The sequence below is a fragment of the Coloeus monedula genome (assembly GCF_965178545.1).
Source record: "Coloeus monedula genome assembly, chromosome: 4".
Taxonomy (NCBI): Eukaryota; Metazoa; Chordata; class Aves; order Passeriformes; family Corvidae; genus Coloeus; species Coloeus monedula.
In genome coordinates, this window is record NC_138784.1 from 53,548,836 (window position 1) to 53,576,824 (window position 27,989).

At 38.1% G+C, this 27,989-nt stretch overlaps 1 protein-coding gene across 7 annotated transcripts in view; it reads right to left on the bottom strand.

Annotated features, from left to right (window-relative positions):
• TSPAN12 (tetraspanin 12) overlaps positions 1-27,989 on the bottom strand; it is a 46,074-nt gene that overhangs the window by 1,871 nt on the left and 16,214 nt on the right. For 6 of the 7 annotated variants that reach the window (XM_082280409.1, XM_082280411.1, XM_082280410.1 and 3 more), the window contains 5 exons: positions 27,202-27,284; positions 26,430-26,565; positions 12,300-12,374; positions 7,960-8,067; positions 5,022-5,165 (listed from right to left, as the gene is read on the bottom strand). In XM_082280409.1, the coding sequence (XP_082136535.1) occupies positions 5,022-5,165; positions 7,960-8,067; positions 12,300-12,374; positions 26,430-26,565; positions 27,202-27,284 (546 nt within the window). Of the gene's footprint in view, positions 1-5,021; positions 5,166-7,959; positions 8,068-12,299; positions 12,375-26,429; positions 26,566-27,201; positions 27,285-27,686; positions 27,988-27,989 lie in introns of those variants that run through there. The other variant, XM_082280412.1, reaches the window with a different exon arrangement.

Sequence of the window (27,989 nt, forward strand, 5' to 3'; positions counted from 1 at the left end):
TGTGAAGGCTTAAAAGCCATTGAAGTCCTCTTTATCATCTTTTTTCTCTCCTCAAATTGAAGATCTTCAGGGTTGTCAATTATTTTAAACTCTTTTAGACTTTTTCTACAGATAATACCACACTCTGGAGCTAAAACAGTATTGTAGGAAGGATCTAAGGACCTGCGTAACCTCATCAGAAAACATCTGATGGAAACTACGTTAAAATGTTTTAAGTTGATGTTCACAAAAAGGGAATTTAGCTCTTTCCAAACCTTCAATGCAGGCTCTACAGTTTGCTTACATGACCAACTAACTACCACACAAGGCTTCAGAAAAGCTCCCAAGCCCTTGTAAGGCAGCAAGGATCCAGGGAGAGGCAGCAGCTCTGGGAACTACTGGCTAACAGTGCAAAACATAAGCGACAATGCTCATTGCTCAGTAAGGGCAATGCCCAGTCTTAAGAGAAGATAAACCATGAAGAGAGGGGCCTTTGCTATTCTGCATGATGCTTATTCTCTATTCTAAGCTTTGCAGGGTTTCACAGCACAATTATCAAAGCAATATACGTATCAAGGGAAAATTCAGAATAACAACCTGTCTGGGCACTGGTCCCAGAAGCTGACATAAGGAACCCATCAAAATGGGCACTGTCTTGAGAATGTTATTTTTCGCATTTATATCCTCACTTCATATTTCTTACCGCTTTTCTAAGAAAATAAAGCAATCAATCAAAGTGATGGAATTTGAAGACAGGACATGATAAATAACGCTTTTCAATCACACTGAAATTCCCCAAAGCCAATTTCCCCAAAGACAATTTCAAATGCTACAGTCCTAAATATATTTGATGAAAGGCCCCATTTTTGCCACACACACAAAATTCATACTGTAGTCAACAGATTTTCATTCAGGATCTAAATAAAATTAATGTACTCTATGATAATTGTACCAGAGTAAATTAAAAGATCTCAATGTCTCTGCTCATTTCACTGTTTCATTTTCTAAACAGCAGCAAACACACAGAAAAAGAAGCAAGTATGCATTCTATGAAATTTCAAAAAAAACCACAAACAACAAAATGTAACGTAATTGGACTTGGTGGGGGGCAGGACAACAAAAACTGTCACATTGGCATCTTCTTTTGTTCAACTGGAAGGCAGTTTAGTTATACTATTTCCCAAATTTGTTTTTAATTACAGAGAAACTGGATGCATTTTAATACTTTTGATAACTTAAAGCGATGAAGGTGGATGCTGGTCACAATTTAAAAATGCTCCACCACAGCAATATTCAAACTCAGTTCATTTGTTGCCTAGAGAAAACACCCACTAATGGAGAGCAATAACATTAATTCCTACATCTCCTGCAGTACACAGACACATAACTGAGACAAATTATGCCCAATCTAGATAGACTGTTTTCCTCCATTTAATGATGTTCTTATAGTTCTGCTCTAACACACGTTCAAAATCAGTTTCAAAACTGAGAAACACCCAGCCAGCCCTGTTAACTTCACATTCATGCATTTTATTTCTGCTTATATAACACTTTCATAGTTGATAGCCTGCAATTAAACATACATAAATATACTTTCCTCAGCAAAAGTAGAAGTTTGTCACTAAATGGGGAGCTCTTGTTGACAAATCATATATAGTATAAAACTTTGCAGCAATCATTCAGAAGAATCAGCTTCAGATTCCTACAAAGCTATGGATTAAAGGCCTGATTAATATGTATTAAACAGGCTATTTTATACTTTCAGTCTAGAAATAGAAAAAGCATGTATTTCTTATTTAGCATATATTACTAATTTACTATATCATGGAATAAGAACCTGAACTGAAGTAAGGCACTTCTCTGAGCAGAAAAGATAAGCCATCAGCAAACTCAACCAATCTTTTGTACACCCAAATTTTGAGCATACTCAGAAGTATATTAAAGCAAATTTTAAAATTAAAAACTAAAACAAACTAAAATTAAAACAAAACTGATTTAATTGCAATGAATTTTGAGTATACTAAAAATTATGCCAGAAAATGAAAGAAAATATTGAACATACAAGTTTGATTTTTTTTTTTTTAAGGTATCAACTCCTACCAACCATTTTATCTAGGCTGCAGTTCCCAATCACAAGATGGGCAGAGCTCCTCTTGTCCTCAGACCACAACAAACCTCCAAGGCCACATCATCATCTTCACACTTCCCTCACAACCATGCTCTTTCTAAGGTCAGTCTGTTCATGAAACTGCACCAAAGGTGAAGCTCATCAGAATAAAAGCAATTCGGGAAGACTAGGACAATTGAAAAATAGCTTTCAATATTCAGCAGGGACAACATGATTCCTGCCAAAAATACTTTCAAGCAGAACTGTAAGCCACCTTCCTTTCTGCAAAAATTAAATTGTGAAGGATTCCAGTTTAAGACTATAGAAAGTTCTGATTTCCCAGCAAAAAACCACAGCACAGCTACAACAAAACAAGTTATCAGTCCCAGACAAACCAAACTCCAGTTTTCTGAAGTACTACAAAGAATTTTTCTGAAGTACCAGAAGGGACTGGCCAAATATTTACATAAATCAATTTTAGGCTAGCGAGGCTAATCTTATCAGGCTCCCTCTCAAACCACCAGACTATGCAAGTTTGATTTGAATCACTTTCTAAAAAAGCTTTTTCCCTTCAGTTCTCCAAAGCAGAAGTTGGGCAGATTAGTCTTGGAAGTGTACGTTGGTTTTGCATGGTACTGATAAACTTATTAGCACGCGTACTGTAAGAATCTGTGAAACGCCCCACAGGCAAGAGCCATGAAAAGAAACATTTTGCCAACAAAATGTTGCATGTATCTCTAAGAGAAATTAAGTATTTTTGTGGCTGATACAACCACACAAAGCCTGTCCCTTTTTGAAATGGATTCTGCAAAAACAAATTTTTGCTAAGTGCTGAATCCATCCAAAATGCTCTGTGGTACAGTAGGGGAAGAACCATAAATATGCCTCCTTCAGATTTCTTTAAAAAAAAGTGCCAAACAGCCTTTCTTTTATCAAGTGGGTCTTAACACAGCCCTTATGTCCTACATAATAATCATCTTTAGCTATTAATTTTCTACAAATAGAACCAAAAGAACTTGAACATATGAAGTGCTCAGAGAACCACTTTCCTGGAATATGGCATGGGCATGAAATGTTACCAAAAGAGATGACAGAAGAAAACCTTGCACTTTAGACCCTGCATTCCAATGACTAATACTTCTCAGAAATTTTTTAGCTTCCTGGGCTCAAAGAGCAGTTTTTCATTGAGTGACACTGCTCACATAATCCTGCCTTTTCACCTAAGAAGGAAGCAGGGGGCAAATGAATGTTCTACTGCTTCCATACACTCCTTGAAGGCTCTCTATGACAGACTTCTATGGTATTAACAGTAGCAACAGTATTACAAAAAGCAACCTTTATTGCAGAGTGAGCCGCAATTTTTAGTTTTTCAAAATGTGTAAGAGACTGACAGGCCCCAGAAGAAGCCTGAATGGCTTTCTCGTTCAGGGACTGACACTTCTAAAGCATAATCAGTGCTGTCAGTGCTGTGAGCCTTGCCAGAAGGCAGGAGAGCATCTACAAGTAGCTGGTGAAAAAAAAACAGCCTCTGCCACTGTCTTTAAGGTTCCTTAGCACAGACTGGCCTCCTGAGGCACTGGCCTTTTGGCAGCTCTATCTTCTCTCTTCCTACTGGAAGAACACAGCCTTCTAGGATGGGTGTCAGAAACTCCAGATTAGATTAAATAATTTCTGTTCATACAGCCAATACCATACAAATTAATTTCCCCGAAACTTGATTGTTTACTGGCAATAGCCAATATTCATTTTGGCTTGTTTATACAGCGAATCTCCTCTGCTTCAGAGGTGTTGCTCCACAGCTCTTGAACAAGAGCCATGCAACACATTCTTGTAAGAACACGTCTTAAACAGCCTTAAAGAGACTAGGTGAAAATAAAATGGTTCTTTGGGTACTCTTCCATAATGCAGAGCTACACCATCCACTGGAGAAATGTTCATGCTGCAGCATCTGAAAGCATGATTCTCAGGCCCATCCTCCTTCCTAGACACCCTGTATTACTCTAAAAGCAATCCAGTGAAGAATGCACCTCTTCTCAGGTCCTCATAACTACATAACTGAGACATGCTTTCTGTAGCTGTTGGACTCCCTGGACTGTTGGTCATTCTGCTGTTACTGAATGGACAATTATAGGTCTTCAGAGGTCTGTCAGCATAAAAAAATGGCAGCTAACAAAGTTTCCAGACAAAAGTGACTTTAGACAATATTTGTGAGAACAGAGTTTTTGCAAAGAACATATTTACTTGTTTTTATAACTTTCACCCTAAAAACAGTAATGTCTTGTTACCGTGAGGACCTCCCTTATCCACTTTGAGTTCAAACAGGTTCTCGCCTTGTTTTAAGGCTTTTTTTGTAACTCTTTAAATAATCATACTGTAATGTAGAGAGAAAGAGTATTTTCACAAGAAGTTTCTATGCATGCTCAGAGTACAACAACTGAATTAGCTGCCTCCTAGCATGAGACCTGTTAACAAGAGAGCTCTCATCCTCCAAAGGGATTCTCAAAAGCATCCTTCACTGTACATTTCACCAAAGTATTCTTCCACTTACCCTGCAGTAGCTTGATGGTATGGTGCCTAATTTATAACTAGTCTTAAATTATTTCATACATAATTTTTAAATTTTGGATTGGAACAAATTTGAACTCCAACCTAACTGATATAAAATAAACACTTCAAAGTTTAAGCACATCTCAGATTGTAACTGCACTGCCTCTAACCCATCTCACTTCCAGGTAAGGGTGGGTGGATGGCTTCATTCTTCCTTCTTTCCTCCCCCTGTTTCAGCATTAACAAATACTATTCATAAACACTTTCCATAAACACAACTACTCTACAAACAAATTACTCCGTTGCACTGCAAATGATGAATTTGGAAAATTATTGGATCAGGAAGAATGTACAAAACCTTCCAATATATCCACAGTTTTCTCCTTACCTCCTGATAAAGGTCACTGAGATCCTCATGATGTGCCTGCTTAGAGCATCCAGGGAATTCTCTGACACAACAGGAGTCAGGCGGCCAGTCCAATTCTGTCATTTCTAGCCAGTCTGTGAAGTACACCACGCCACAACATTTAAACTGCAAAGGAAGGATTAGCCAAGATCAGTAATAATTATGCTACTTCTTCAGTAGGTAAAGTAGGTCATCAAAAAACCTAAGTAAGTTCCTAATACCAACTTCCAAAACATTTACATAGAACTAAAAACATCTACAAGTGCTTCCATGTATCTTGTTTTGCTGTACTTTGACATAAAAGTCACATGAAAAATGTAATGTAGTGACCAATGAATACTTCAGAAACAGCCAATGATACTGCTCTGTGCTTTAAATCCCAATTGCTTCCTCAAAGGATGCTTCACAGAAATTGTCCTATCTCGGGATTCTCCTGTCCTTACTACAGGGAACTAACACAATTTCATGTCAAAATGGGGACTAATGAACAAGTATACTGGTGGCTAAAGGGAGTAGCTGAAAAAGGTCTTACTAGTGGACTATTCTTGCAAGGCTACAACTACAGACATATTTGTTGAAAACAGAAAAGCACAGATTTACCTGAATACAGAAAAAAAAAGTTAAAAGAGTAAGCAAAAATGTATAGAAATCACAAACCCTGAAAGGAAAACTGAAACGGGAAGGACGGGGTATCACATTAAAATAAATACTGCAACAGAATCAACCTTAAAAAAAAGAAGTTTGGCTGCAAAGCAGATGAGCTGTAATTGGCTATAAAACCCACCAGGACTAACAACCTCCTCTGCAAAGCACACCCTGAGATTTAAAGCCAAATGACCAGTCTACCACATTAGCAGCTGCTTTCACATAGAAAAGGGATGAAGCAGCTACATTAGATTTGGTTTGGCACTGGATGTGGACTTGACATGACTGAAAACACGCTTTGCTGCAGAAACAAGATGCTACTTTTTTCTGCCTGGATGTCCTCCAGGACCAGCCTGAGTGTAAGTCATTCTCTGGTTCCTTTGATCCATAAGCTTGGAACATATTTGCCCCTCTTAACCCGCTTCAGAGCCAGAGTCCTGTATTCCACACCACTCATTGCTCACCATCAAGCAGATCAGTGCCCAGACATGTTGGCACACACTGTGCCTTTAATTCATCAGTCCTCTTAAAAATCTCACTTCTTCCTTCTTTACCCCAGCTCTCATGTCTCAGTTTTTAGTGGTTTGTTACTCAGTCAAAATCCTCCCCCCGCTGGACTTTATGGAAAGCTCAAGCTTTGGCTCCTCATTGCAATTGCAAAGACCATCTCATTAAATATCCTTTTCTTACTCTTGTATCTTTTCTTCCCCAGCCCAGTTCTTGCTTCCTGACTTCAGCTGACCCTTTCCATCTTTCTTAGCATGGTCACAACTCTGATATTAAACCAGCAAGAGGACTGGGGGAGAACACATTTCCCATCTATCTCAGCTGTTAAAAGATACAGAAGAAAGAATACCAAGCTGATCAGGGCTGAATCTCTGGTAACAGAATTGTAATTACAATTCTGCTGACTGAAGAAGGGCCACAAGTAAAGTGCTTATTCAGACATAAAGCACATACCAGGCTCATACATCCAGCATCTGAACTATAAGTAGATGGAGTATGAATGAGAGTCCACCAATTAAGTAGAAACTGTAAAAGAGCTTTCTCAGTTCTCCAAATCATTCATCACAGATGCCATATGGAAAATCTAACTTCTAAAACTTCTTCTAACAACTAAAAGGAAGTTCTTCTTCCCTAGAAAAATTAAGGCTTAGTTGAAGTTTTACTATTAATATTCATATTATAACCAGCCATTATGATGAAACTACAACAACCAGGAGGATAAGAGGCAGTATTTAATTTAATCAACCTATACATTTATACCAGCTCTATTCAATGAAAACTGATTGAGACCACTTGATTATATTATCTCAGGTACAGAACGGACATAAACACTCTACCTGCATATGAAGAATTACTCAGTTTCACAGAGCAGTCGTATGGCCAGAGCAGGGAACTGGGGGGGGGGGAATGGTGCTGGTGTGTAACCTCTTTCTTTCAGGTTTTAGTATAAATACGGACTAACCAAGTGCTGCCAGGAAATGTTTAAATAAACAGGAAATCTGTGCAACAATGATAGATTTCAACATTTCAACAAGGGCAGCACAATGACAGGCATTTAAAGAGTTCTGTTCCTGCACGTGAGTTATATTTGGAGTTAATGGGTTTTACCTTGGGCAATTTCACGTTTCTGTAACATAATACTTCATTCTATAAAAACAGTTCTGAATTTTAGTAGGCTAGAGGGCAAAGCTGTGAATACAAGGAAGCTTTTTGGTTTGTTTCCCACCCCCCAGTCAAAGGAAATAAAAACCCTCATCACTTTCACAAACCTCGGCCAAAGAGACAGTGTTGGCATCTTTTTGGAAACTTCCTTTCCCATTCCTTTCCAGCTAAACATATCTTAACCATGACAGCTCCATGAAAGGAAACTAACAGAGCCTATGGGAAGGGGAGCACAGTTTAATATTAAAACAACATATAGACACATTCATTTTACTTTACCTGCAGATTTTTAGTTTTATATATATCATATCCTTCAACATTATAGTAATCCTAAAAGGTAATGGTGTCCTAACCTTACTGAAAAAGGGTATGAGAATGTTAGCAATTTAAGTGAATTTATTAACATTCTGGTTTTGGTGTTTAATTACCTTTAGGGCCTACAAACTAAAGAACTGGATACCAAGACAGCATCACTACACAGTGTTTCATACCAAATGAACTTGCATTTATTTGCCTAGTCACTTAAAACCAAACCTTTTTCCTTAGCAGATAAATAACACTCACTGAGCAGGTATTACTTTAGTTCATGAATTAACCGTCATCTTACCTCCCTCTGGAAGAAATTCCAAGCATGGGTCAGCCACTGGTACCTAGGTAGGCCATAATTGGTCATCCTGGCTTTCAGTGTGATCATATCGGACCACTGCACTGGAACCTGGAGCAAGGAGAGATAGGTGACTCACACAATGGATCAGAAGGCTTGTGGCTCCAAACCCACAGGTTCCATCTATACTGAGATCTTTCCAGTGCAATGACTAAAATAACTTTGTATACAAATAAAACAGGAAACCAAGTGTTGCAATTTTTATGATACTAATACTTTACAAGACCTTCTTAAAATATCAAGGAAAAGTTATTTGTTTCCTTTGCTTACAAATTAATGTAAACTGAAAAGCAGTCACATTTTGGAGATATTATGGGATGATTTGGTACAATTTATTTATATCATTACCAGATTGTTTACCTGGCATAAAAGTTGGACTGAGTTCCATCCAAATTATCAGGGATGGTATCTGTTTGACCCATTTTAGATATTCCCACGGTGTTGTCTTAGATAATAGAAATAAACAGGCAGCCAAATGGAGAAATTCATCTCAAGATAAGTAACTTAAACAGAGCAGATGAATCATTCTCTTTAATTCCGAAATCCCCTTCACTAAGGTGAAGAACTTTGATTTAAATGTCCCATTTCTACATATATAAAATTAATTGAGATGAATTCTACTCCAGGAGTTTTTTCAGCCATTTTCTGCCTTTGTCTGGAGTCCTGCATGCAGGTATCCTGAATGTGCTCCATTTCAGTAACTTGCTCAAAAACTGTAACAAGGAAGAGTAGACAAGGCCCAATGACCTTTTTTTCCCAAGCACACTCACAGCCTTGTGAAAATCTTTTCTTCTGAAAGGATTCTGAAAGATTTTTCTTACAAATGTGACAACTCAGAAGTGAGGTGCTGGTGCCCTCCATTGTCTGAATACGACACCTCAGTTAGCAATTTATTGCAGAGGCAAGCGCTGTGGCACCTGACATACAGTGAAGTTACGAGTAAAGATCAAAACCTCACTTCAATTCAGCAGCACAAATTTCAGTGTGCCAAAACAAAACAAGGATCTGAAGACTGCAGTCACCATTCTAGGAGCACATACCATCCATGCTGAGTTTTGCCTTGTTTCCATCAGCCTTAACAGTCAAGGTAAAAGAAACCACAATGGCAGTATCAGCTGTCACTTGAATAGGAGGGGAGCCCAGCCCCTCTAGCAGCGGTGACTTTGCTCTCCTGTTTAATTTGAAGCTAACAGTAAGGGCATTCTATAAGTAGCAACAAATGTTACCTAAGGAAAGAAAATTTGTACAATACTTCCCAAGGAAGCAGGTCTTCATGGCACTAGATGCTCTACAAAAATATAGGGACTACCACTGCCTGCCTGAACCCATAATACAAATAGGAACAATTGATAACATTTCATTACCACTGCTAAGTTATGGTACATTTTAGATGCCCTAGCAAAGCTTCATATCATCAATATATTAATAAGGTCCCAGAAATTTAACATGCCTTTCACTTAGCAGATTTTTGCATTGAACTCACGATTGTTCACATGAAAAATACGTTATCAGTAGCGTACTAAAGATACGTAAAAGCATGATCACAGAATATTTCTGTCACAAACATTTACACTGGTCACTATAATAAATTGATTTAATTTTGTACTCAATGCATTTATCTTTCCTCTGCATTGCAAGCTAGCACTCTGCTTTTTTTGGATAATAGTTGACAGTGCTGCAATTAAGCTCCTACTTGCTAGACTGTTTTTTATTAACTTATTTGAGTTAAACACAGTCCAAGGTTATGCCTGCAACACAATACATCCAACTTCTTCACGAAATCAATGGAAGGCAGGGGAAAAAAACCCTCAAGAGGTGAGAGAAGGAAATTAAAAGCAAAGCAAAACAATCTAAACCCCACTGTAGGAAAGCAATTTGAATGCTGGAGCTAAGGAGGCATTTCAGAATCTGTGTGTTTGCTGCAAGAATGCCAACAGGTAAAACTGGACAGGTAATAGGTATATTGATGTACCTACTAAATATCTTTCTGTCAGCTCATATACATGGTAGTGCACAATAATACCTGATTAAGATACATTTGTTTGACTATATACCAATACTCATGTGTAGACAAACAAAAACTAGAGATGCTGGTTTGACTTTAACCTAAGTTCTATAAAGTTCAGTCTGCCACTGGGATCTAATTACTCATTATTATTTCTCTAATGACTATCAAAGCTTGATCAACGCCTAAATAAGCCAAGAACCCACACTGGCTTTTCAATCTTGTGGGTGGAATAAATTAGTCATGAGGCACACTACCTGCTGAGAGCTATCATGAGCTGGAAGGAAAGCTGTTTATGCCAGGACTCTTAGAGCAAGTTGTCCACACACCAAGGAATGCCCATACTGGATCAGCAGAGGCGGTTATGCCTCAGTAACATTTTTGACAATATCACCCACACTGCACTACACACCCACCTACACTAATGCCAACTGATCCCTGAAACCCACCAGGGGCTCATGTGATTTCATGCTACACTGAAACCAGTATGACATCAAGATACCGCTATGGTTGTAAGAGGGAATCATGTTATCTTTATTGAGTAGAAGGAAGCACATTCTAGGGAAAGACCTGCACAGGTGTGGAAGAACCACTGAAAAATAACTGTTCTCTTCCAGACTGCCACATTGCCTAAGGTTCTCAGCAGCAAGAAACCCACCCATCACACAAAGAGCAGTAGTGTTAGGACAAAGGGAGTAATAGTAAGAAATCAAGAAAGAGAATACAACAACAACAAAAAAAACCGAAAAGACCCAAGCCAACACAGTATTTCAGGAGATAAGGAATAAAAAAAAATACACATAAATAGGGAGAGAAGAAAAGCAAGAAAAAAGGCATCTGGGTTTGCTGTGACCCACTGCAGAAGATGCAGGCATGGAATCCAGTGTTGCTTACTTCAGCAAAGGGCTGAACGACAGCAGTATTTCCATCTGAAGGGAAACAGCATGACCAGTGACATAACATATAGTAGGGCTTTGCGAGCCTTTATCAAACTGCCCCAGGTTTGGGTTTCAGTAGAACAGCAGATAAACAAAAGCTTGGGGGTCAGACTAAAACACACCGTAACTTCAGGGTTTCTAACTGAATAGTGAAGGTTGAAAAAGCATGTTCCAGAGCCGTGAAGGCTATGCAATTTCAGGAGGTTTCCACTGACAAGATTTCTGTGGAAAGATGGATGTTAGCTGTAACAGTCATCCTTGGCAAAACCCCTGCGGAGGGCAGCTGTGCCCATAGCATGAAGAATGCCTCGTCTGTATTCCCAATTTCAAAATGAATCAATGCAAGCTGACATTTAAAGCAAAGAAATAGCTTTAATTGTTATTATATTAGAACACCTCTCTGGAATCTGTGCTGCAAGGGAATGAATTCTGATGCAAAGTCCTGCCATGTAACTTCAGACTTCAAATCTGCCAGAAATTCCTTTGGTCCAAGTACTGTGTAAATATCAAGAAAGCTCCCTCACATCTTACTGCAATATAATTGTCATTCACTGTTGGAAAGACCATTATATTGGGCATATCTTGGCAGTTGAGAGAAAAATATTTGTCCCTCTACTCATAAAAATGTACCAGACTCAGTACAAGATGTAAGGATATAGCAGCCAGCAGTTACATTTCAGTTTAATTTGTTCAACACTTACCTATTTTCTTACATGATGGTTACAAGTCCTCAGTTTGAAAATTAAAGGTTGGGGCAGTTATAAAAACCAGACAGAGATAAAAGCCTCTTCACAAGTTTACAGAAGAGTGTTTTATAGTCAAGACATGTTTTGCTTAAAACTGGCATTTATAGCTTGTGGAGGCAGTGTGCAGAATTTAGCAGACAGCAAGTCCTCTATTGAAAGAACATGCTGTCTGTTTACAATGTAGTACATTCGTTAAAACACAAAGAACTTTTGGGGCAAAATCCTTTCAAATTCTCTCATCTCCTCTCTCAAAATCCTTATTTAAGCTTGAAGTTCATGATTTATCCCCAAAAATATCAAAGACTTCAGTGAGAACCTGCCTAAGCAAGAATTAACATAAAATTAAGTTCTTAAAAGGGGGGATGACTGATTTGGCTCTCAAATATAGAGGGGTTAAGGAGAAACCCAGACAGGGCCTTCCAGACAGACAAGCTCTCCCAGGAGAATTCTCTGTTTAAAATGAAGGCAGTCACTTGAAATTAAACTGTCAGAATAATGAACAGAGATAAACACTACAGCAATTAGAAAACAGCTAGCTAATGGAAAACTTAGTTTTCTTCTGCTGAAAAAATGCAGCCTCCTTTTCTGACTCACCGTTATTTCCTGCTCGTAGGTCCAAACACCACAGGCCAGTTCAACGCAGAATATTACAAGCAAGCTTCCAAAATACTGCAGAAAACAGAATAGTCTTAGCTATATTTTATCTCTTCAAAATAAAAAAGTTTTCAAAGTTAGATATTGTTAAGTCTTTTTTTCAAAGTTGAAGAACTTTGAAAATATTATTAAAATTTCATGACTGAAGACGTAGATATGGAAATATGAAAGATTCAGGCAGCAAACTTTATGAAAGCTAAGATCATGGGACATTTCTTTCTTGAAAAGTACATTCTTATCAAAGTGATTTAGGTATTTGAGGTCAGGTCTAACTGTACTAACTGTAATATTTAGAGATTAATTGAAATATCTTTTTTTATTACAAAGTATAACCCTTGAACTATTTAAAATAGGAAATACAAGTATAAATTAAGAAGTAGAGACCTTGGTAATGATGCTTATAAAAACCTGGCTGCTCCAACTAGAAGGAGCAAGAGTTTCTTCTATATAGCATCAACAAACCCTTTCTGAACTGCAGGATAAAGCTACATGGACTTGAAAGCTACTTTAACTGGTGTTCTCTATTAAAAGTGTCCTATTTATCCTTTATTTAAAGCAGAAGTATAGTCTCATTTATTCTTGACTCCAAATTTACTTCCATGTCAGTGGACTGAGCTTCCCTTTGCTCTTGGTATTCAAGACTTTAGGGTCACAATCTTCACGGATTTTAATCTAATTTGAAAATCAAAGAAACACTATCACAATATAAAATAGAATAAATATACAATTCCATTGGTAGGATACAAATGGCTTCTAATTTAGTTATTTCATTCAGGAATCTATTCAGGACACAAAACATGAACTGATGATACTTTTTTTTTTTAAAAAGGGTTAATAAGATGTATTGTTTAAAATAGAGTATAAATCCACAAATATTAGGCTTTAACAGTCATCTACATAACACCTTTTTCATTCATCTGGTCTGGAACTGAGTAATTCAGATACCTTGGCAGCTACTGGTCTTGGCTTATCTCTACTTGCTCAACAAATCTAACTCCCTGAATTAGAGATGTAGATGCACACAGAGACATGTAAGAAGTGCATGTAAAAATACTCATGTTAATTTTAAGATAAATCTGTACCCATACCCTCCCTCTGCAAAAGTCTATCCAATAAATATGGTACTGAAAGAAGGACTCCTGTTTTACTAGTCTTCATCATGTTACATTGCATCTTTACAGTCATTACAGCTGAACAACACACTGCATTTCCTTACATATCAACACTGTAAGCACACACAGATCCAGTACAAGTCTTCAATAACCAGTATGTTCATCCTCCAAAGATCCAAAAGAGGAAAAACATGAATCACACCTTCCAAGAACAATGGTGCTCTCTCTAAGAAATAAAAGTCATAAGCTTCTATGCAATGTATCTACTATCACTGCAGCGCCTAGTAGCTATGCAAAGGGTTCTTTAAAAAAAACCAAACATGGAAATCTACTTCTAAGTATTCACTTTGAAAGCAAGGGAAAGAATACCACATACTTTAGTGCCACATGCTCTTTTAATTAATAATTATAATAAAAAATGTTTAAGGGCATTATGACTAATCCCCTTAAATATTATGACTGATACTCTTAAACCAACATTTTTGAGAGGGAGAACAGCTTAATGTTTCAATGAAAAGCACATTTCACTTCTTGGCTGTCAAAAGATATTTCAGTGGGCTTATACTCTAACTCAATAACAAGACTGGAACTGTCTGCTATCCCTGAATCTTATACAAAAATCACTGATTGTGGTGAAAGCGATATATCTGGGAGTGTATATATGGCATTCTCTGCAAAACTCTAAATTTGCAGTTCTTTGCAACATTTAATTCATTCATCAAGCTTAACATTTGAAACTTCCTCATCTTTCTCAGGATGTAAGTTAAGAATGTTTGTGGTAGTAGTAGGAGACAGAAAAGCCAAACCCAAGATTTTCGTCCCATTACTGAATACAGCCCAAGATAGAAAACTACTTAGCCAGATTCACTCATAAACCCCTTTTGGGTCTGCCAGGGACTGAGCACTCCTGACTAGCTACATCTAGACACATCAGGGCACTGCAGAATCAAGCTTTCTGTCCTGAGAAAGACCATCTCTGTCCATAACACGAAAAAGAAAATACACAATGAGTTTACACACAGGAAAGGCCATGCTCGGAGGTTGTTTCTCTCTGCTGCTGAAGGAGAATATTATACCTCTCTCTTTGTAATGGTTTGCAAAACAAATATTTACATAGTAAGTTTTGTGGGGAAGAAAAAATCCTCTAGCCATTATTTAGATTTATTACCCCTAATTTCCATCTTCCAAATCTAGAAATTATTACTGGCTTCAATGCTTATTCCTTGTCCCCAATTAAATTCCCACAAGAGTCTGAATGCTAAATGCATCTTCCTGCATTTCCATGCTTCTGGTTCTTGCCAAAAACAGGGACTTTGTTTTAGAGCAGGCTTAACATTTCTTCCTGTGAGCTGAGTGGCTACATGTCGTAAAGATGAGTAACTCACTGAGGAGCACGGTTGTACATCACACTCAAACTGCACCAGGAGGTCACTGATATAACCTTCTACAGAACACCTCCCTCAGAGTACTCTTGGCCATTGCTGAGATTTTTTTTTACTGTTTCTTTGTTTCCCTTTTTCTTTTTTTGGCAGAGAGAGGGTAAGAAGGGGAAGGCACACAAGGGAGCGAACAGTTTTGCAAAGACATCTACAAGCTATGATGAAATAAAGCCACAGTTGTGACCACTTTAAGAACTGGAGACCCTTTACAGGGCAAATCCCACAGACTTATAACACCACCCTTTTGTAGGCAATTGCTAATCACTATCATTCTCTCCTTACTGTGACTACACAAAATAATCCGAAAATTGAAGTGGTGCCTTGATCCTGTTACGAACCCATCAGTTTCACTGAAGGATTTCCTCCAGCAAAACTGTGAAAAACCTAAAATGTTGCTTCCTTGAGAGAAGATGAATGACTGAAATGCTGGCAGAAAACACTCTTTAGAGAGTAATAAAGTAAAATTATTTGCCAACTTAAAAATAAATAAAGCGTTAGACATTTACTACTCCATACATCATGCTTGTGGCCAAGATACTAAACTTCAGTATATGTAAACTTCAGTATACGTAAACTGGATGTTTTCAGTCAGCAGGAGCTGGTTCTCCTGCAACCTCCTTGTTAAGCTTCCTCTAGCACAGGTCACATGGTGGAAGGGAAGGAGAGAGAAGAGAGGCAGGCAGCAGCTCTGTAAAGCAGTCATTTTCCAACAGGAACATTACATCTAATACCTGGAACATTGCACAAGCCTTGGATTTGCAGCACTGACAAGACTGCAGGGGCTTAAACAACTCTTTTTCCAGCGCATCAGTCCTGAATGAGGTGAAGGACCTGGGGGCTCAGGAGAATCCTGTTCTCCTTCCTTTCTTGTGCAAGAGACTAAACATTTAACAAGTGGGAATTACTGAAGTCATTACTGTGAAAACCAGTTTCAGAGATACAGAGATATGAAGGACCAAGGAAAGATAGTAAAGATATCCCCTACGTAATCACCAGGCCATGTTCTGCTGGAATACTCTTCATGTGGTACAGGTGCAGAACTGACCACAGTCAATATTCAAATCCTGAAACCTCCAATACCCACACACAACAAGAGCATGGAACCCCACCACTGAAATACTACCTACTAGTGCAGAGATGCTACCAGCTTATAACACCTACTGCAACTTGCAACAGCCTCCACAGAGCTCTTGCTTCTGTGCAAGTCAAACAACCCCAAATTCACATCTACAGGGAATTCATATATGACGGAAAGGACAGGGGGATAGTGAATGCAAATCCCATTACTATAAATTTCAGCCACAGAAGGGAGGTAACCATCAAGTAAATAAAGACAAAAACCAAACCAAACCAAAACCAACACCTACCAAACAAAAAAAACCAGGGGCTAGTACTGAATAGGTTTTGTCCTAATTCAAATAGTTATCTGCATAAAGGCTATCAGACCATGATAAAGCACTAAAAACCGTACATGATATTTTCAGATAGGCATTAAAAAATTAATGTAATTAAAACCTATTTTTATAAAGATCTGTATAGACTGTGTAAATATAATCAAAAATTTTAGTGTGAATAAAATTTCTGCACACTACAGTGGCACCCCCACAAGAGGGTTCAAGCTCCCTATATGCCAGTGTACGCCAGCGCTCCATACATGGAGCATATATGCTCTGGCATAGGCCCAAAATGTCTTCCTATCTCTCCATCTAAGGCTAAAAACTAAGCTACAAAATTAGTTAATCCTAAATAAATTACAACAGGCTTTTTTGCTATTACATTTTTTCTACCAAACTAAGCTGATGTCCACCACCACCAAATACATTCCAGGAATGTATTTCTTTCTTGATCATCTCAACCACTTAGATGAAAACACGAATAAAAATAGTAAATGCAAGCACAAAATCACTCTTACTGAATCTAAGGCATTTTAAATTTGTTTAAAAGGTGTTTGTTCCAACAACTCCCATTCTGTTCAGAGAGTAATAGCAAAGAGCACACACATGAAGTGTCTCCCAACATAAAATCTCTCCCTCATGGCCTTCCATCCTGCGGAGTACAGGATTTTTTTTGTTGCAATTGTGGGCAACTTAGGGAAGGATGTAAAGCATGAAGCACAATGTCTTATGTCTTTTGCAGAGATGCAATATAAAACTCTTACTGTAGTTCTTCTAGAGATTTTGTGTTGAACACACCACGTGATTTCTGCAGTTAATAACCTAATGTAATTTGTCTATGCTTTTCAGGCAACAGGTGAAAAGAACAGGTGACAAATAATCTGTCACCAACATGGCAACAGGATGACGGAGGAAACTGGGACTTCACAAAACACAGTACATGGAGAGAGATTTTCAGTTCTTCTCAGAGATTTTTTCACAGCAGAAATACTGAATTCTAACTACATTTAGCAAAGGGGAAATCTTGAGTTAAAACTCTAGTGCCCTCCAGTAGTTTCCTTCAGCACAACAGCCAGGGCAATTATCAACAGCCAGTGTGCCCTACTTCAGCCACCATGATGATCCCACAAATCATCATGATACAAAATCAGCATGACTGTCCTCTGAGGATGCCCTTCTGAACCCTGTGTGAACATTATGTCAGAAACAAAGCTAAGACCAGGAACTCTTACAGAAATTTGGAGACTTTTGGCATTTAGTGACCAAGTCACTATGGCACTCTGCTGCCAAGCAGCCCAAGCAGATAAGGGCTGCCATCCTACAAAGCTGAGTGCACCCAAGTATATTCTGGAAGTGATGGGTTTTTTCCACACGTGATTTTTTACTCTGCCACTGATGGCTTCAGTAATTTGTTGCCAATGACCTACAAAATGCTTCATCAGCAAGCAGCTTCTATAACCAGTAAAACTGGGCTGTTAGCCTATGCACAAGGAGAATCAAAGACCTGAACACATCTGCAGTCATGCTCCCTTGAGCCTGCTCATACCAGTGATCATTTTGTTTGCAGTTTGCAAGTGCGACTTAGAAGCAAGAGCCATGAATGTGAACAGAGACAGGGCTCTGTGTCAACTCAAATTTCATCAGAAGTAGGAAGGCACAAGAATGGTTTAATTTATCTTTTTCCTCGCTTAGACCTTATTGTTTTTATGTTGCATCATGCGCTTTTCTGTTCTGACAGCTTCCTAGTTAACTACTGTCAACCTGAGGAGACTTCAGAATCTATTTAAATAATGCATAGAGAACATATATATCCCATCACACAACACAGTCAGAACACTGACTTGTTAAGCCCACTTCCAGACAGTGAAGCAAGAGTGCATTCTGTGTATGAAAGCAAATAGCAATGGCAGGCAGGGGCTAGTCAGAAGTTGCAATAAAGTGAAGAAAAGTGAGAGCATGGAGAGCCTTTGGAGAACTTGTTCTACAAGACTGTAGAAATCCTTCATTTTCTGAGCAAATAACGCCTTTCTTTGAAGGATGGGTGTACTTATTAATGAATCATTATTCACATCACCTGTATTTTATTTCATAAACATCTTTTTTTTCAAGCTTTTTCTCCCAGAAGACATAAAACCTTTTTTTTCCCCCATCAGACTCAAGAAAAAACCCAGTCCTTATGCCAGAGCAAACAAAGAGTAGCTGATGAACAACTCCAGCCTCCTCAGACTTGCTGTCTCACACTGCTTTCTTGAGCAACATGTTCCATATGGCATTAGAGGTGAAGAAAGCTCTGGAAAGGGCAGCGGCTGAAGGAACTTGCAAGAGGGCAACTGCAGAATGAAACCTTACCATAACCTCTAAAAGACCAGAGTATCTGGTATGTAAAGTGAATGCCAGCAGATTTAAGAGTTATGCATAGCATTTCCCAATGGCCAACAGCCCAAGTGCATCAGCCTTGATCTTCTGAGATGCAAACCATCCAAACATCTCTCTGCACTCACCAGGGAAACCTCAGATGACCATCACCACTGGATCACCAACAGGAACCAGAATCTTTCTGTGTAAAATCTACCAAGTCCTTCCTCCTTTGATAACTTGTAAGCTATGGTTCCCTTTATCTTTGTCAGTTTACAAACTAACAAGATTATTTTACTGATTAATCCAGCTATCTTTTTCAAAAATGGAGCAAACACTCACTAAACCGAGTCAGACAAGCTGCATGGAAAAGTGATATCCTGTTTATCCACTTCAGCAGCACAAATTTTCCCCTGCACCCTCAGCCCTGCCCTGTAGGAATTAACAGTCCATTCAGCAATTTTGATTTTAAATTCAGTTTATGTGCTTGACAACACAGAAATTTGTGAGAGATGCAGCCAAAAGTCAACAGGGAAATGAGCTGAAACCATCGACTTGCAACACAAGCTACTGAATGTCATCCAGTTCTTCAAAATAAATACATTTCACACAAAAATAATCAAATATCTCTATTATCTTAAATTTTGTTTCTGAGATCACACAATTTTATCAAAATGTCTTAAAGTCTATGATCTTCACAAAGTCCACTGCTTTTTTGTAAAACTTTGTAAATAAGTTTTAAATTAATTTTTTTTATTGCAATGAACTTTCTAGTTTTTGAAGCTACGTATCCAAGTTCTTTTTATTAAGCCATTTGTTTTTTTAAAAACTAAATAAAATTATTTATGAATAATTAGATTTTTGTTCACAGCCTTGATTCTTCTGTGGGATATTCTTCACTTGTTGTAAATTTTTACTTTAATGGTAATCTTTGCTTATATACGTAAACTGGTATTACTTTGGAAATAAGCAAATGCACACTTCATACAGTTATTAGGATTTACTTGCTAAGGGTTCAATTACCTCAAGTCAGTGAACTTCCAGAAATAGGGTTATTGCAAGGTCATGGTAAAGTACTAAACAGGATATAGGTAAAGATAGACATTAGACCACAATTTTCATATGGGTTGTCATATTCTCTTTTCCCTTTTTCTTCCCCTATTTCATAGGATTTAAATCAAAACCTGAAGTTTCCTTTTCTGTACAGATTTTTCAAAACACAGCTTCCTTCATTTGTCTACCTGCTTTTTATTTTCTACCAAGGAAATTACACACCATAAAAATGTTTCCTTAGTCAAGAAAACCCTTTTGGCTTGTAAAATAGACCCATTTGGTGCTATACACGACTCTGCTTCAGCATGCCCCAAGACACTTCAAACAATCACCATTTTGAGTGAAGAAATGATCTTATGATATAAAACCCACACTGCAGCCCCCCTACACAAACAAACTGCCTTTGCGGTTTAACAGTCAAAAGGGTATGCTTCAACAAGAAAAAGATTAATCTACCTGACAGGATATCCACTCCATACACAGCTTGTGGCAACAAGAATGCAGCTGAACCACAGCATCAAGGCAGACCCCATCAGTGAGCTGGGCTGTGTCTCAGACAGGACACAGAGATTTGGCTGGGCTCTGTGGATTCATACACGTCTTCCTTGCTCTTAGGAACTTCCCCCATTCCCTTTTCATTTCAGCAAATAAAAATAACCTGGGCAAACAAGCAATGAGAAAAGAAGAGCTGGAAAGGACAGAGGGGAGAAAAAAACCCTAACTACAGCAGAAAGACCACATATCTCAGCAGCTCCCCATCTTCTCTAAGTCAAGATGCAGCAGCCCTCATTCCCCATCCTGGTATCACTCACAACTCTCTACCCTCAACAACCCCAGTGCCTGGAACCTACTCTCATATCAGTCCATCTTTTCAATAGTTTTGTGGTACCCACATCCATCACTTCACCAACCTTTTCTTTACTATCTTCCCTCCTCTTTTGACCTGAGAGCATTATTCCAGAGCCCTTTTCAGTTCTGGTGCTGTTTCATTCTCTTCTACTGCCCTGGGTATCAACGATTTGTAAGACTTGGAGGGAAGAAGCAGTACTGACAGTATAACAAGTGGGAATGAGGGAAAACAGGAACAAGGAAGGTAAGAGCAACAAGGCTTGCTCCAAAAGGATCATGAGGCCAAACACAGTGACACCCAATCAAACGAACATTCAGGATATAAGTCCCCAAGAACAAAGCAGTCAGCTCCCATCAGGTGTGCCTAAAAGTACAGCATGCAGTAAACATACTGGAATCATGAAATGACTACTGTCAATAGATATCTAACTTTCGTCTCAACACTGTGCCTCTTTCCTAAAGCATTATTGAAGATATATACACAAAAGAATTAAAATTTATGGCCTCCTAATGGCACTATCCAATCCCACTGTCCTAAGTCAAAGGCGTTGCCCTCAAGAGGCCAGGCAGTTCTTGTTACTTGGAGCTGCTGGATAACTGCACCAAATTGTGCTGTGTAGCCTCTGCAACACTGCCAAGCATTCAAGGCAGCTGTTCAGTGCCTGGATGAAAGCAGCAGATCATCACCATGATCACAGCAAATATTTGGATTTAAGTCAAGTACTTGGAAGAAGACCTGGACACTCCCAGCAGTTCAATTCTTGTCATGCTCCCCCACGCTGCTCAAATACACAGCTGCTCTTGCTTGCTGTGTGTTCTGCAGGCAGCACCTTCATCACTGCACAATTCCCAATATGCCACATGGCCAAGCAACTCATGTCTCCTTTGTGAGCTCCCTCTCCTACTTAAGGAAATTCGGCACTGTTTCAAAGCACTTGCCTTAGAAAAAGTCTTTTAAGGACATACACAGCAAGGATTTATTTATGTTGGGGAAGGCAAGGTCAACAAAATGCACCATGCTTCCACAGGCAGACAGAGAGGCTGGCACTGAACCCCAGGACCAATGCACTCCACCCCACAGAGCTGGGAGCCTGCAGAGTGCACATGTTCCTGCAAAGCTTGGCTTAGGACTGTGGTGACATTGTGGCATCACCAAAATCCATCTCAAAATCGAACAACTTGTTTGAACCTTAAAAATCCTGATCTAAACAGGAAAGAATCTTGCTCTCCATTTCAAGGCAAAAAAATGCATAATAGTTAGTACAGGCATCATCTCCAGCAGTTTACCTTTGAATTCAAAATTAGAAATATAGCAAGAACAAAAATACTCTATTTTTCTGAGAAAGTTACTCATATTTGAAACTACTGGGGTATAATAAAAATTGGTGAACTTTTAAGTGTATTTACTCTTACCAGTGGAACATCAAACCAGCAGTACCTCAGTGTAAGCTAAATGTCCAGCCCTTAGTTACCCACTGACTATCTGAAACTGAGCTTTAGCAGAGTACTAGCTTCTCATCAAACCTGAACTACAGTATTATAAACACATTTAAACCAGTCTTTCAAACAAAGCAGGCTAACCTGTCTTGTGACTCTCTGTCTTCCTCCCACTCATACCACATTTGTAAATGGGCTGTTGTTAAAAGCCACTAAATACAAACTCAGTCTGTCCAGCTTAATACCAAACTGCACGGGTTTACACCAAGTATGCCTGTTACTTACTTCTTCCCTTCAATGCTTGGTATCTAAATAATGAAGAAATACTTTTGGTTGGTAAATAACAATTCCAGTGCCAAATGTTAGTACAAGGTATTGGAGCAGCTGTAACTGTGCTAAGAGTCCACATGGATAGGAACAAATACTCTTTATTACTACAGAGCAAACAAACTATACAACTGCTGCCACAAAAACGAAAAGAAAACAGACAACAAAATTTATTATCACTGAAGGCTCATATTAATTCCTGCCAACTGTAATCATAAGTACTACAGAATAGTTGATGGCTGTGGTACTGTAGAGCGGCTAACATTTCACACAGAGTAAGAATGCTTTCTAGGAAGAAGACATTAGCAGTTATTGGTATCTTGCAACATAGCAGATGTCCAAATTTAATCACCCTTATCATCTCTGCATCCACACGGACTGAAGTGGGTGAATGCGTACAGAAGAATTTGCCTCAAGTGTTGATACAGTCAACAGTATCTCATCATTCTTTAGATAGACTTCACAGAAACCACTAGTTTAATGATGGTTTGTCTGGTTGTGTTTCAACACAATACATGGCTTAATCTGCCAGGATCCAATTTATAACCAGGTTCCACCATAACTGAATTAATAAGCTGTTTGACCACACACCAACAGGGTCTAACAATGTTTAGCTCTGAGAAATATTTATTACTCTGTCAACTTTATGATAAAAATCAGTAACAGGATTTGTTCTACTGACCATCAAATATTTCTAACAGTTTTCCCTTTGTGAAAACATATGCAGACAAATTTGAATCCTGTGCTGTTTGAATGCTGCAGTTACAGAAAAGTCATGATTATAAATACAAGAACTTGCAATGAAAACGCCAGCCAGGAAGTATTTTCCAGTGGGATTTTCATTAAGCTCTTCTTGTCAAGCAACAGAGCTTACTCTTCTTATTTTAATAAAACATGAACTTAAAAAAACCAAAAAAAAACCCAAAAACATACTTAAGGTTACTATTCTTAAAGAATATATTGGGTTATTTTTTGTTAGGCAATGTGCACAGCAGACTTCGAAAACAATCCAAAATGTACACGGCCTCAGAAGAAGAGAGGCAAAGTATTTTTTTTCCAAACCCAGAACGAATCTTTTTGAAAGAACTGTACCAAACACCATAAAACCTGGACTCTACTTTCCCATCCTTGGACTTTCATGCATCCAAGTCAGTGACTTGGAAGAGCCCAGATCTTCCACTTTAGGCTGGCATCACAGCTACTTCTACATGAGGAGGTTGGTCAATCACACCAAAAAAATATAGAAACTCAAGGTACACATGGACTCTTCAGACCAACTACCCTTCAGGACATATTTCTGAAGTGATTGAAATTAAATGATCATAGCTTTAAAAGGCTGGTTCTACAAAAACTCCAGAGTATGCACCTCAGAAGACTGTGGTTTTACATTTTCCTTCTATTAAGCTGAGCAAACATGAGTTTGATTTATACTTACGCCCCCATGTGAAGACAGAAAGGTTTCAAGCATTTAATTGCAAGACAAAATTTCAAAACCAAATGAAAATGATTATGTATTCAAATGTATTAAAACCTAACACTATCTCTGTTTTATTGTCCTTACACTTTTTTACATTTTATAAAAATCCATTTCAATTAACATCAGCACTAGCAACGAGCATGCTGCCAGGATGTCAAGACTTGTATCCAAATATCTGTGCATGCCATCATTATGGCTTTCATGTACTTCAAAAAGAAGATTAAAAGCATGATTGAAGAGGTTGTTAATGTTTAACATGAAGGTTCTTTTCTTTTAGTTCATCTGGTTGAACAAAAGCTCATTTTGTTGATCCATCAGTTTTCGGATTAGTCTGATGAATGAAGCATTGACTTATGTCTGCATACTTCTCTATGGTATAACATAACTGCATTCATTTAACAATCAATCAAAGACAATGACATACTTAGGAAGATATCATTTAGTTTTGCTTATCAGTTTTTTTAGCAAGAGCAAATCTCAAGCTGCTGAAAATGAAATATTGCAACACAAAATGTCTTGTTTTGATTTAGTATAACTTGACTGCCTAAACACACTTCAGTTGATTTATTTCCAGATGGCACTAAAGGCTATAAATGATTTTTTCTTTCCACTTGCAGTGTAAATAAACTGAAGGCCAAAACTAGTTTTAACTTCATTTTCTCTTGAAATAGTTAGGTGGGCTTTTTCAAAGCTTATACCAAAAATGACGTTTTCTTTCCCCAGATACTACATGGCATTGATCTACATTGTATAGTTGGTTTTACCTGTTAATTAGTTTAATTAGTATTAAAAACTATCACAACTATAAAATAAAGAACAGATTATGAAAGTAATCTTATAACCTTACGAAAACCCCCTAAGGCTTAGTAAGTTTATCATATTTTATTACTTTCACTATTTAGATGAAACAGAAATATGTACAAAACCCTTTTAAGGTATGTAAGAAATATTACTAAAGAAATAATTACATGGTATGAAATTACATTAATCCATACTCTGAAGCATGTGCCCATAATTAAGTAATTGTCTTAGAACTTGTTCCCATTGACTTTAACGTTGCAAGGTTAAGATCCAGAAATAAAAAATGCATGACTACTCTGTTACTCTAACACATTCAGATTTAAATGAGAATTTTCCCCAACAATACAGTTTTGAAAGAATAATCTTCACATTGCATACAGGCTTAACAAAATATCTGAAAGGAGAAACAGCACTGCCCTCTTGCAACCGAGGAAAACTTCTGCTGCAGATGTTCAGCTGGAGATATCAAATAAAGCTCTCTCCAACCCTCTCAAAAAAAAAAAAAAAAAAAAAGACATTTTAATACAAAACCCCAATACAGTTTTGTAACTGTTTATTCTGCGGTTAGAATATTTCTGTTAGAGAAAAGCTAAGGTTGAACAAATCTGTCAATTTCTCATGGTGTTTTATGGTCATTTCGTGCAAAATCCGTGAGGTTTAGGTGGCACATACTTAAGCCTGAACAGATCCACAAGAAAAATTCAACTGAATGCACTTTGTGAGAACCCAACTCAGTGAAAAACACACACTGCAGTGAAAAAACAGCAGGAGCCCAAATCTACTTGCATAGGACCCTGGATAGCCTCAAGAGCTGAAGGGTCATATCTGCCCACTTTCTCTTACTGTGATTGGAGTAGTCAAGTCTGATACACCTCTTTCACATCCATTGCTCCTGCTCTCTTGGACTTACAGACTGCTTGGAATCCTGCTTATCCTCATGTTAAAAAACAGAGTCCAATTCTGCAAAGAGCTACAGCTACACTTTTAAGAAGCATACAGGTACGTGGCACTCTTGGATTTCAGTACTGCCAACAGGCTAAAAATTTTAACTCTAAACCTTTAAAATTTGTGTGAACTTGATGGGCTTTTGCTGGAATGGCATTTTTTTTTTGTTTGTTTTTGGTTGACTGTTTCTTTTATTGTCCTCAAATTCACTGACTTCCAGATGAAGAAAATAGTTGGCTCCCTTGACGGTCAAAGCCACGTCACAGTTAAACTGCACACAGAGCCATGTGCAGGAAAGACTACTACACTTCAGCTGCTTCCAGCTCAGTTATATACTCTCCAAACAAAGGAAAAAGATGAGTACTTGGAATTTATTTTTAAACTTGCTTGCAACCAAATGCAACTGAAAAATTCCACATCCATGTAAGAGAAGACAAAGCTTCTGAACACACTCAGAATTAACTTTTGTCAGCTACAAGTGCTGTTACTTTACACACACAGTCAATTGTGGAATAAAGCAAAACCTAGGTTAGGTAGCTATTGCACAGCTAAGAGTCAAAACAGTAGCATATGGGTTTATTTCAGAGTACTGAGACTCATGTCCCTATAATTATTAGTACTTAAGAGTTTGAGTTATTTTTCCCTTCACCAACTCCTCTACTAAATGAAGTGGATTTTTGCAGTTGAGACACTGCTTGTCTTTCAGTCACAGCATAATGCAGTCTAGGCAATAAATTATTTCCTACTGTGTGCTTTGCAATTACAATTCCTCACCAATACCATAACTCAACATGGTAATAAAAAATAATCAGTATTTATCAAGTGCCTGTGGATTAAAACCTTTCTAACTCCTGAAACAAAAGAGAAGTTATGAAACATACCCAGACAAGGAGCAACAGATTTCTTTTTACCGTTCCACAGTACCCCAGCATTCCAACTATGATGAGGAAACAGCAGACTGCAATCATAACCGGGTGGACCACAGGAAAGTAAGTCAAAATGACAGCCTCCTCCACCCTAAAACCAATCAGAACAATAATCAAAAAAAGTACAATCACACAAAAATGATACATAGGAAAAAAAATACAGCCATTAAAAAGAAAATGGTTGATTAGCAGATGTGTTCCTTCCAGCACCTTACACATTTCACAGAAATCTCTTCAACATGGTTTTAAGGTCAAATGGTGCATTTGAGTACCAAAAAGTAATGCATTGTCCAAAACCTCTCTGGAGCAAAGGCAATCTTCCTGTCCTGCACTTGCACAGTAAGTAGCACAGTGAGGCCCTGTTTTATCACTAGGGCTCATAAACACTGGTGCAATAAAATTAACAGAATTCCTAAATCTCTGGACTGAATAAAGTATTCAAAACTAAATAGTAATATAATATGATTACAAGTTGTCAAAGGGCCAAAAACTGAACCCTGTCAGAAAAGAAAGGCACAGGATTGAAACCCTATCCCTTCCCCGTTTCTAATTTCAACTGATGCCTGAAATTGTGGCAAAAAAATGCACCTTTAAATAAAAAAAATATTAGTTTAACTGAAGGATTCTTAATTCTACAAATCCTAATTAGGAAGCTTGCCATACAGAATGAACAACATCTACCACAATCAGTCACTCACACAGATTAAAAGTTTAACTAAAGCTTTACCTTGTTTCTGCAGTTAAAGTGAGAACATTATTCAAGTAGTCTCTCAGCCAAGCAGAAACACCTAATATGCTGATGGACATCAACTAAAAAAAAAACATTAAGTTATTTATCATGTGTTTAAAGCAAATTGCAAGATCATTCATAATTTAAGTAGAGGATCAATCATCACTAATATTTTTCATGCATTCATATATTTGAACAGTGTCCCCAAAACTGTACTTCTGTGTGCTTAGAATTGGTTTGTTGCCCAAGTATTAGGCAGCCAGTGAAAATAATCTTCTTTTCCACCTAGGATGCTACTGCAGGCTCCTATCCCACCACTGCACAACATACCATAGAAACAACAAAAATCAGAGACTCCTTCAGGGCTCACAAGTGATACACATCAGTCTGCATGAAATCATGAAGCTATGCTCAGGTACACAGCTAGTGAAGAAAAATCTGACAGAACAGTACTGATACATTGAGACACAGAAGAGATTTACCTTTGGGTTACATTTAGAAGAATCTGATTCTCTTGCTCATGCAGATAGAGTCACACCATGAACACTATGTCTCAGTTTCCTGAACTATAAAATGAAAATAAAACTAACTGCATTTCAATTATAAACCATATAAAGCATTTGGGTACCTAACCTGTCAGGCATTTCAGAGGCATAAAGCCACTACCCTTTTACCAGGACTGCTCCCACAGCAAGCAAATCTCCAAGACTGAACCCACCTAGAATTGCCACCACCTCAGCAGATGGATTTTGGTCACCTGATGCCATCATACACTTCAGTACACC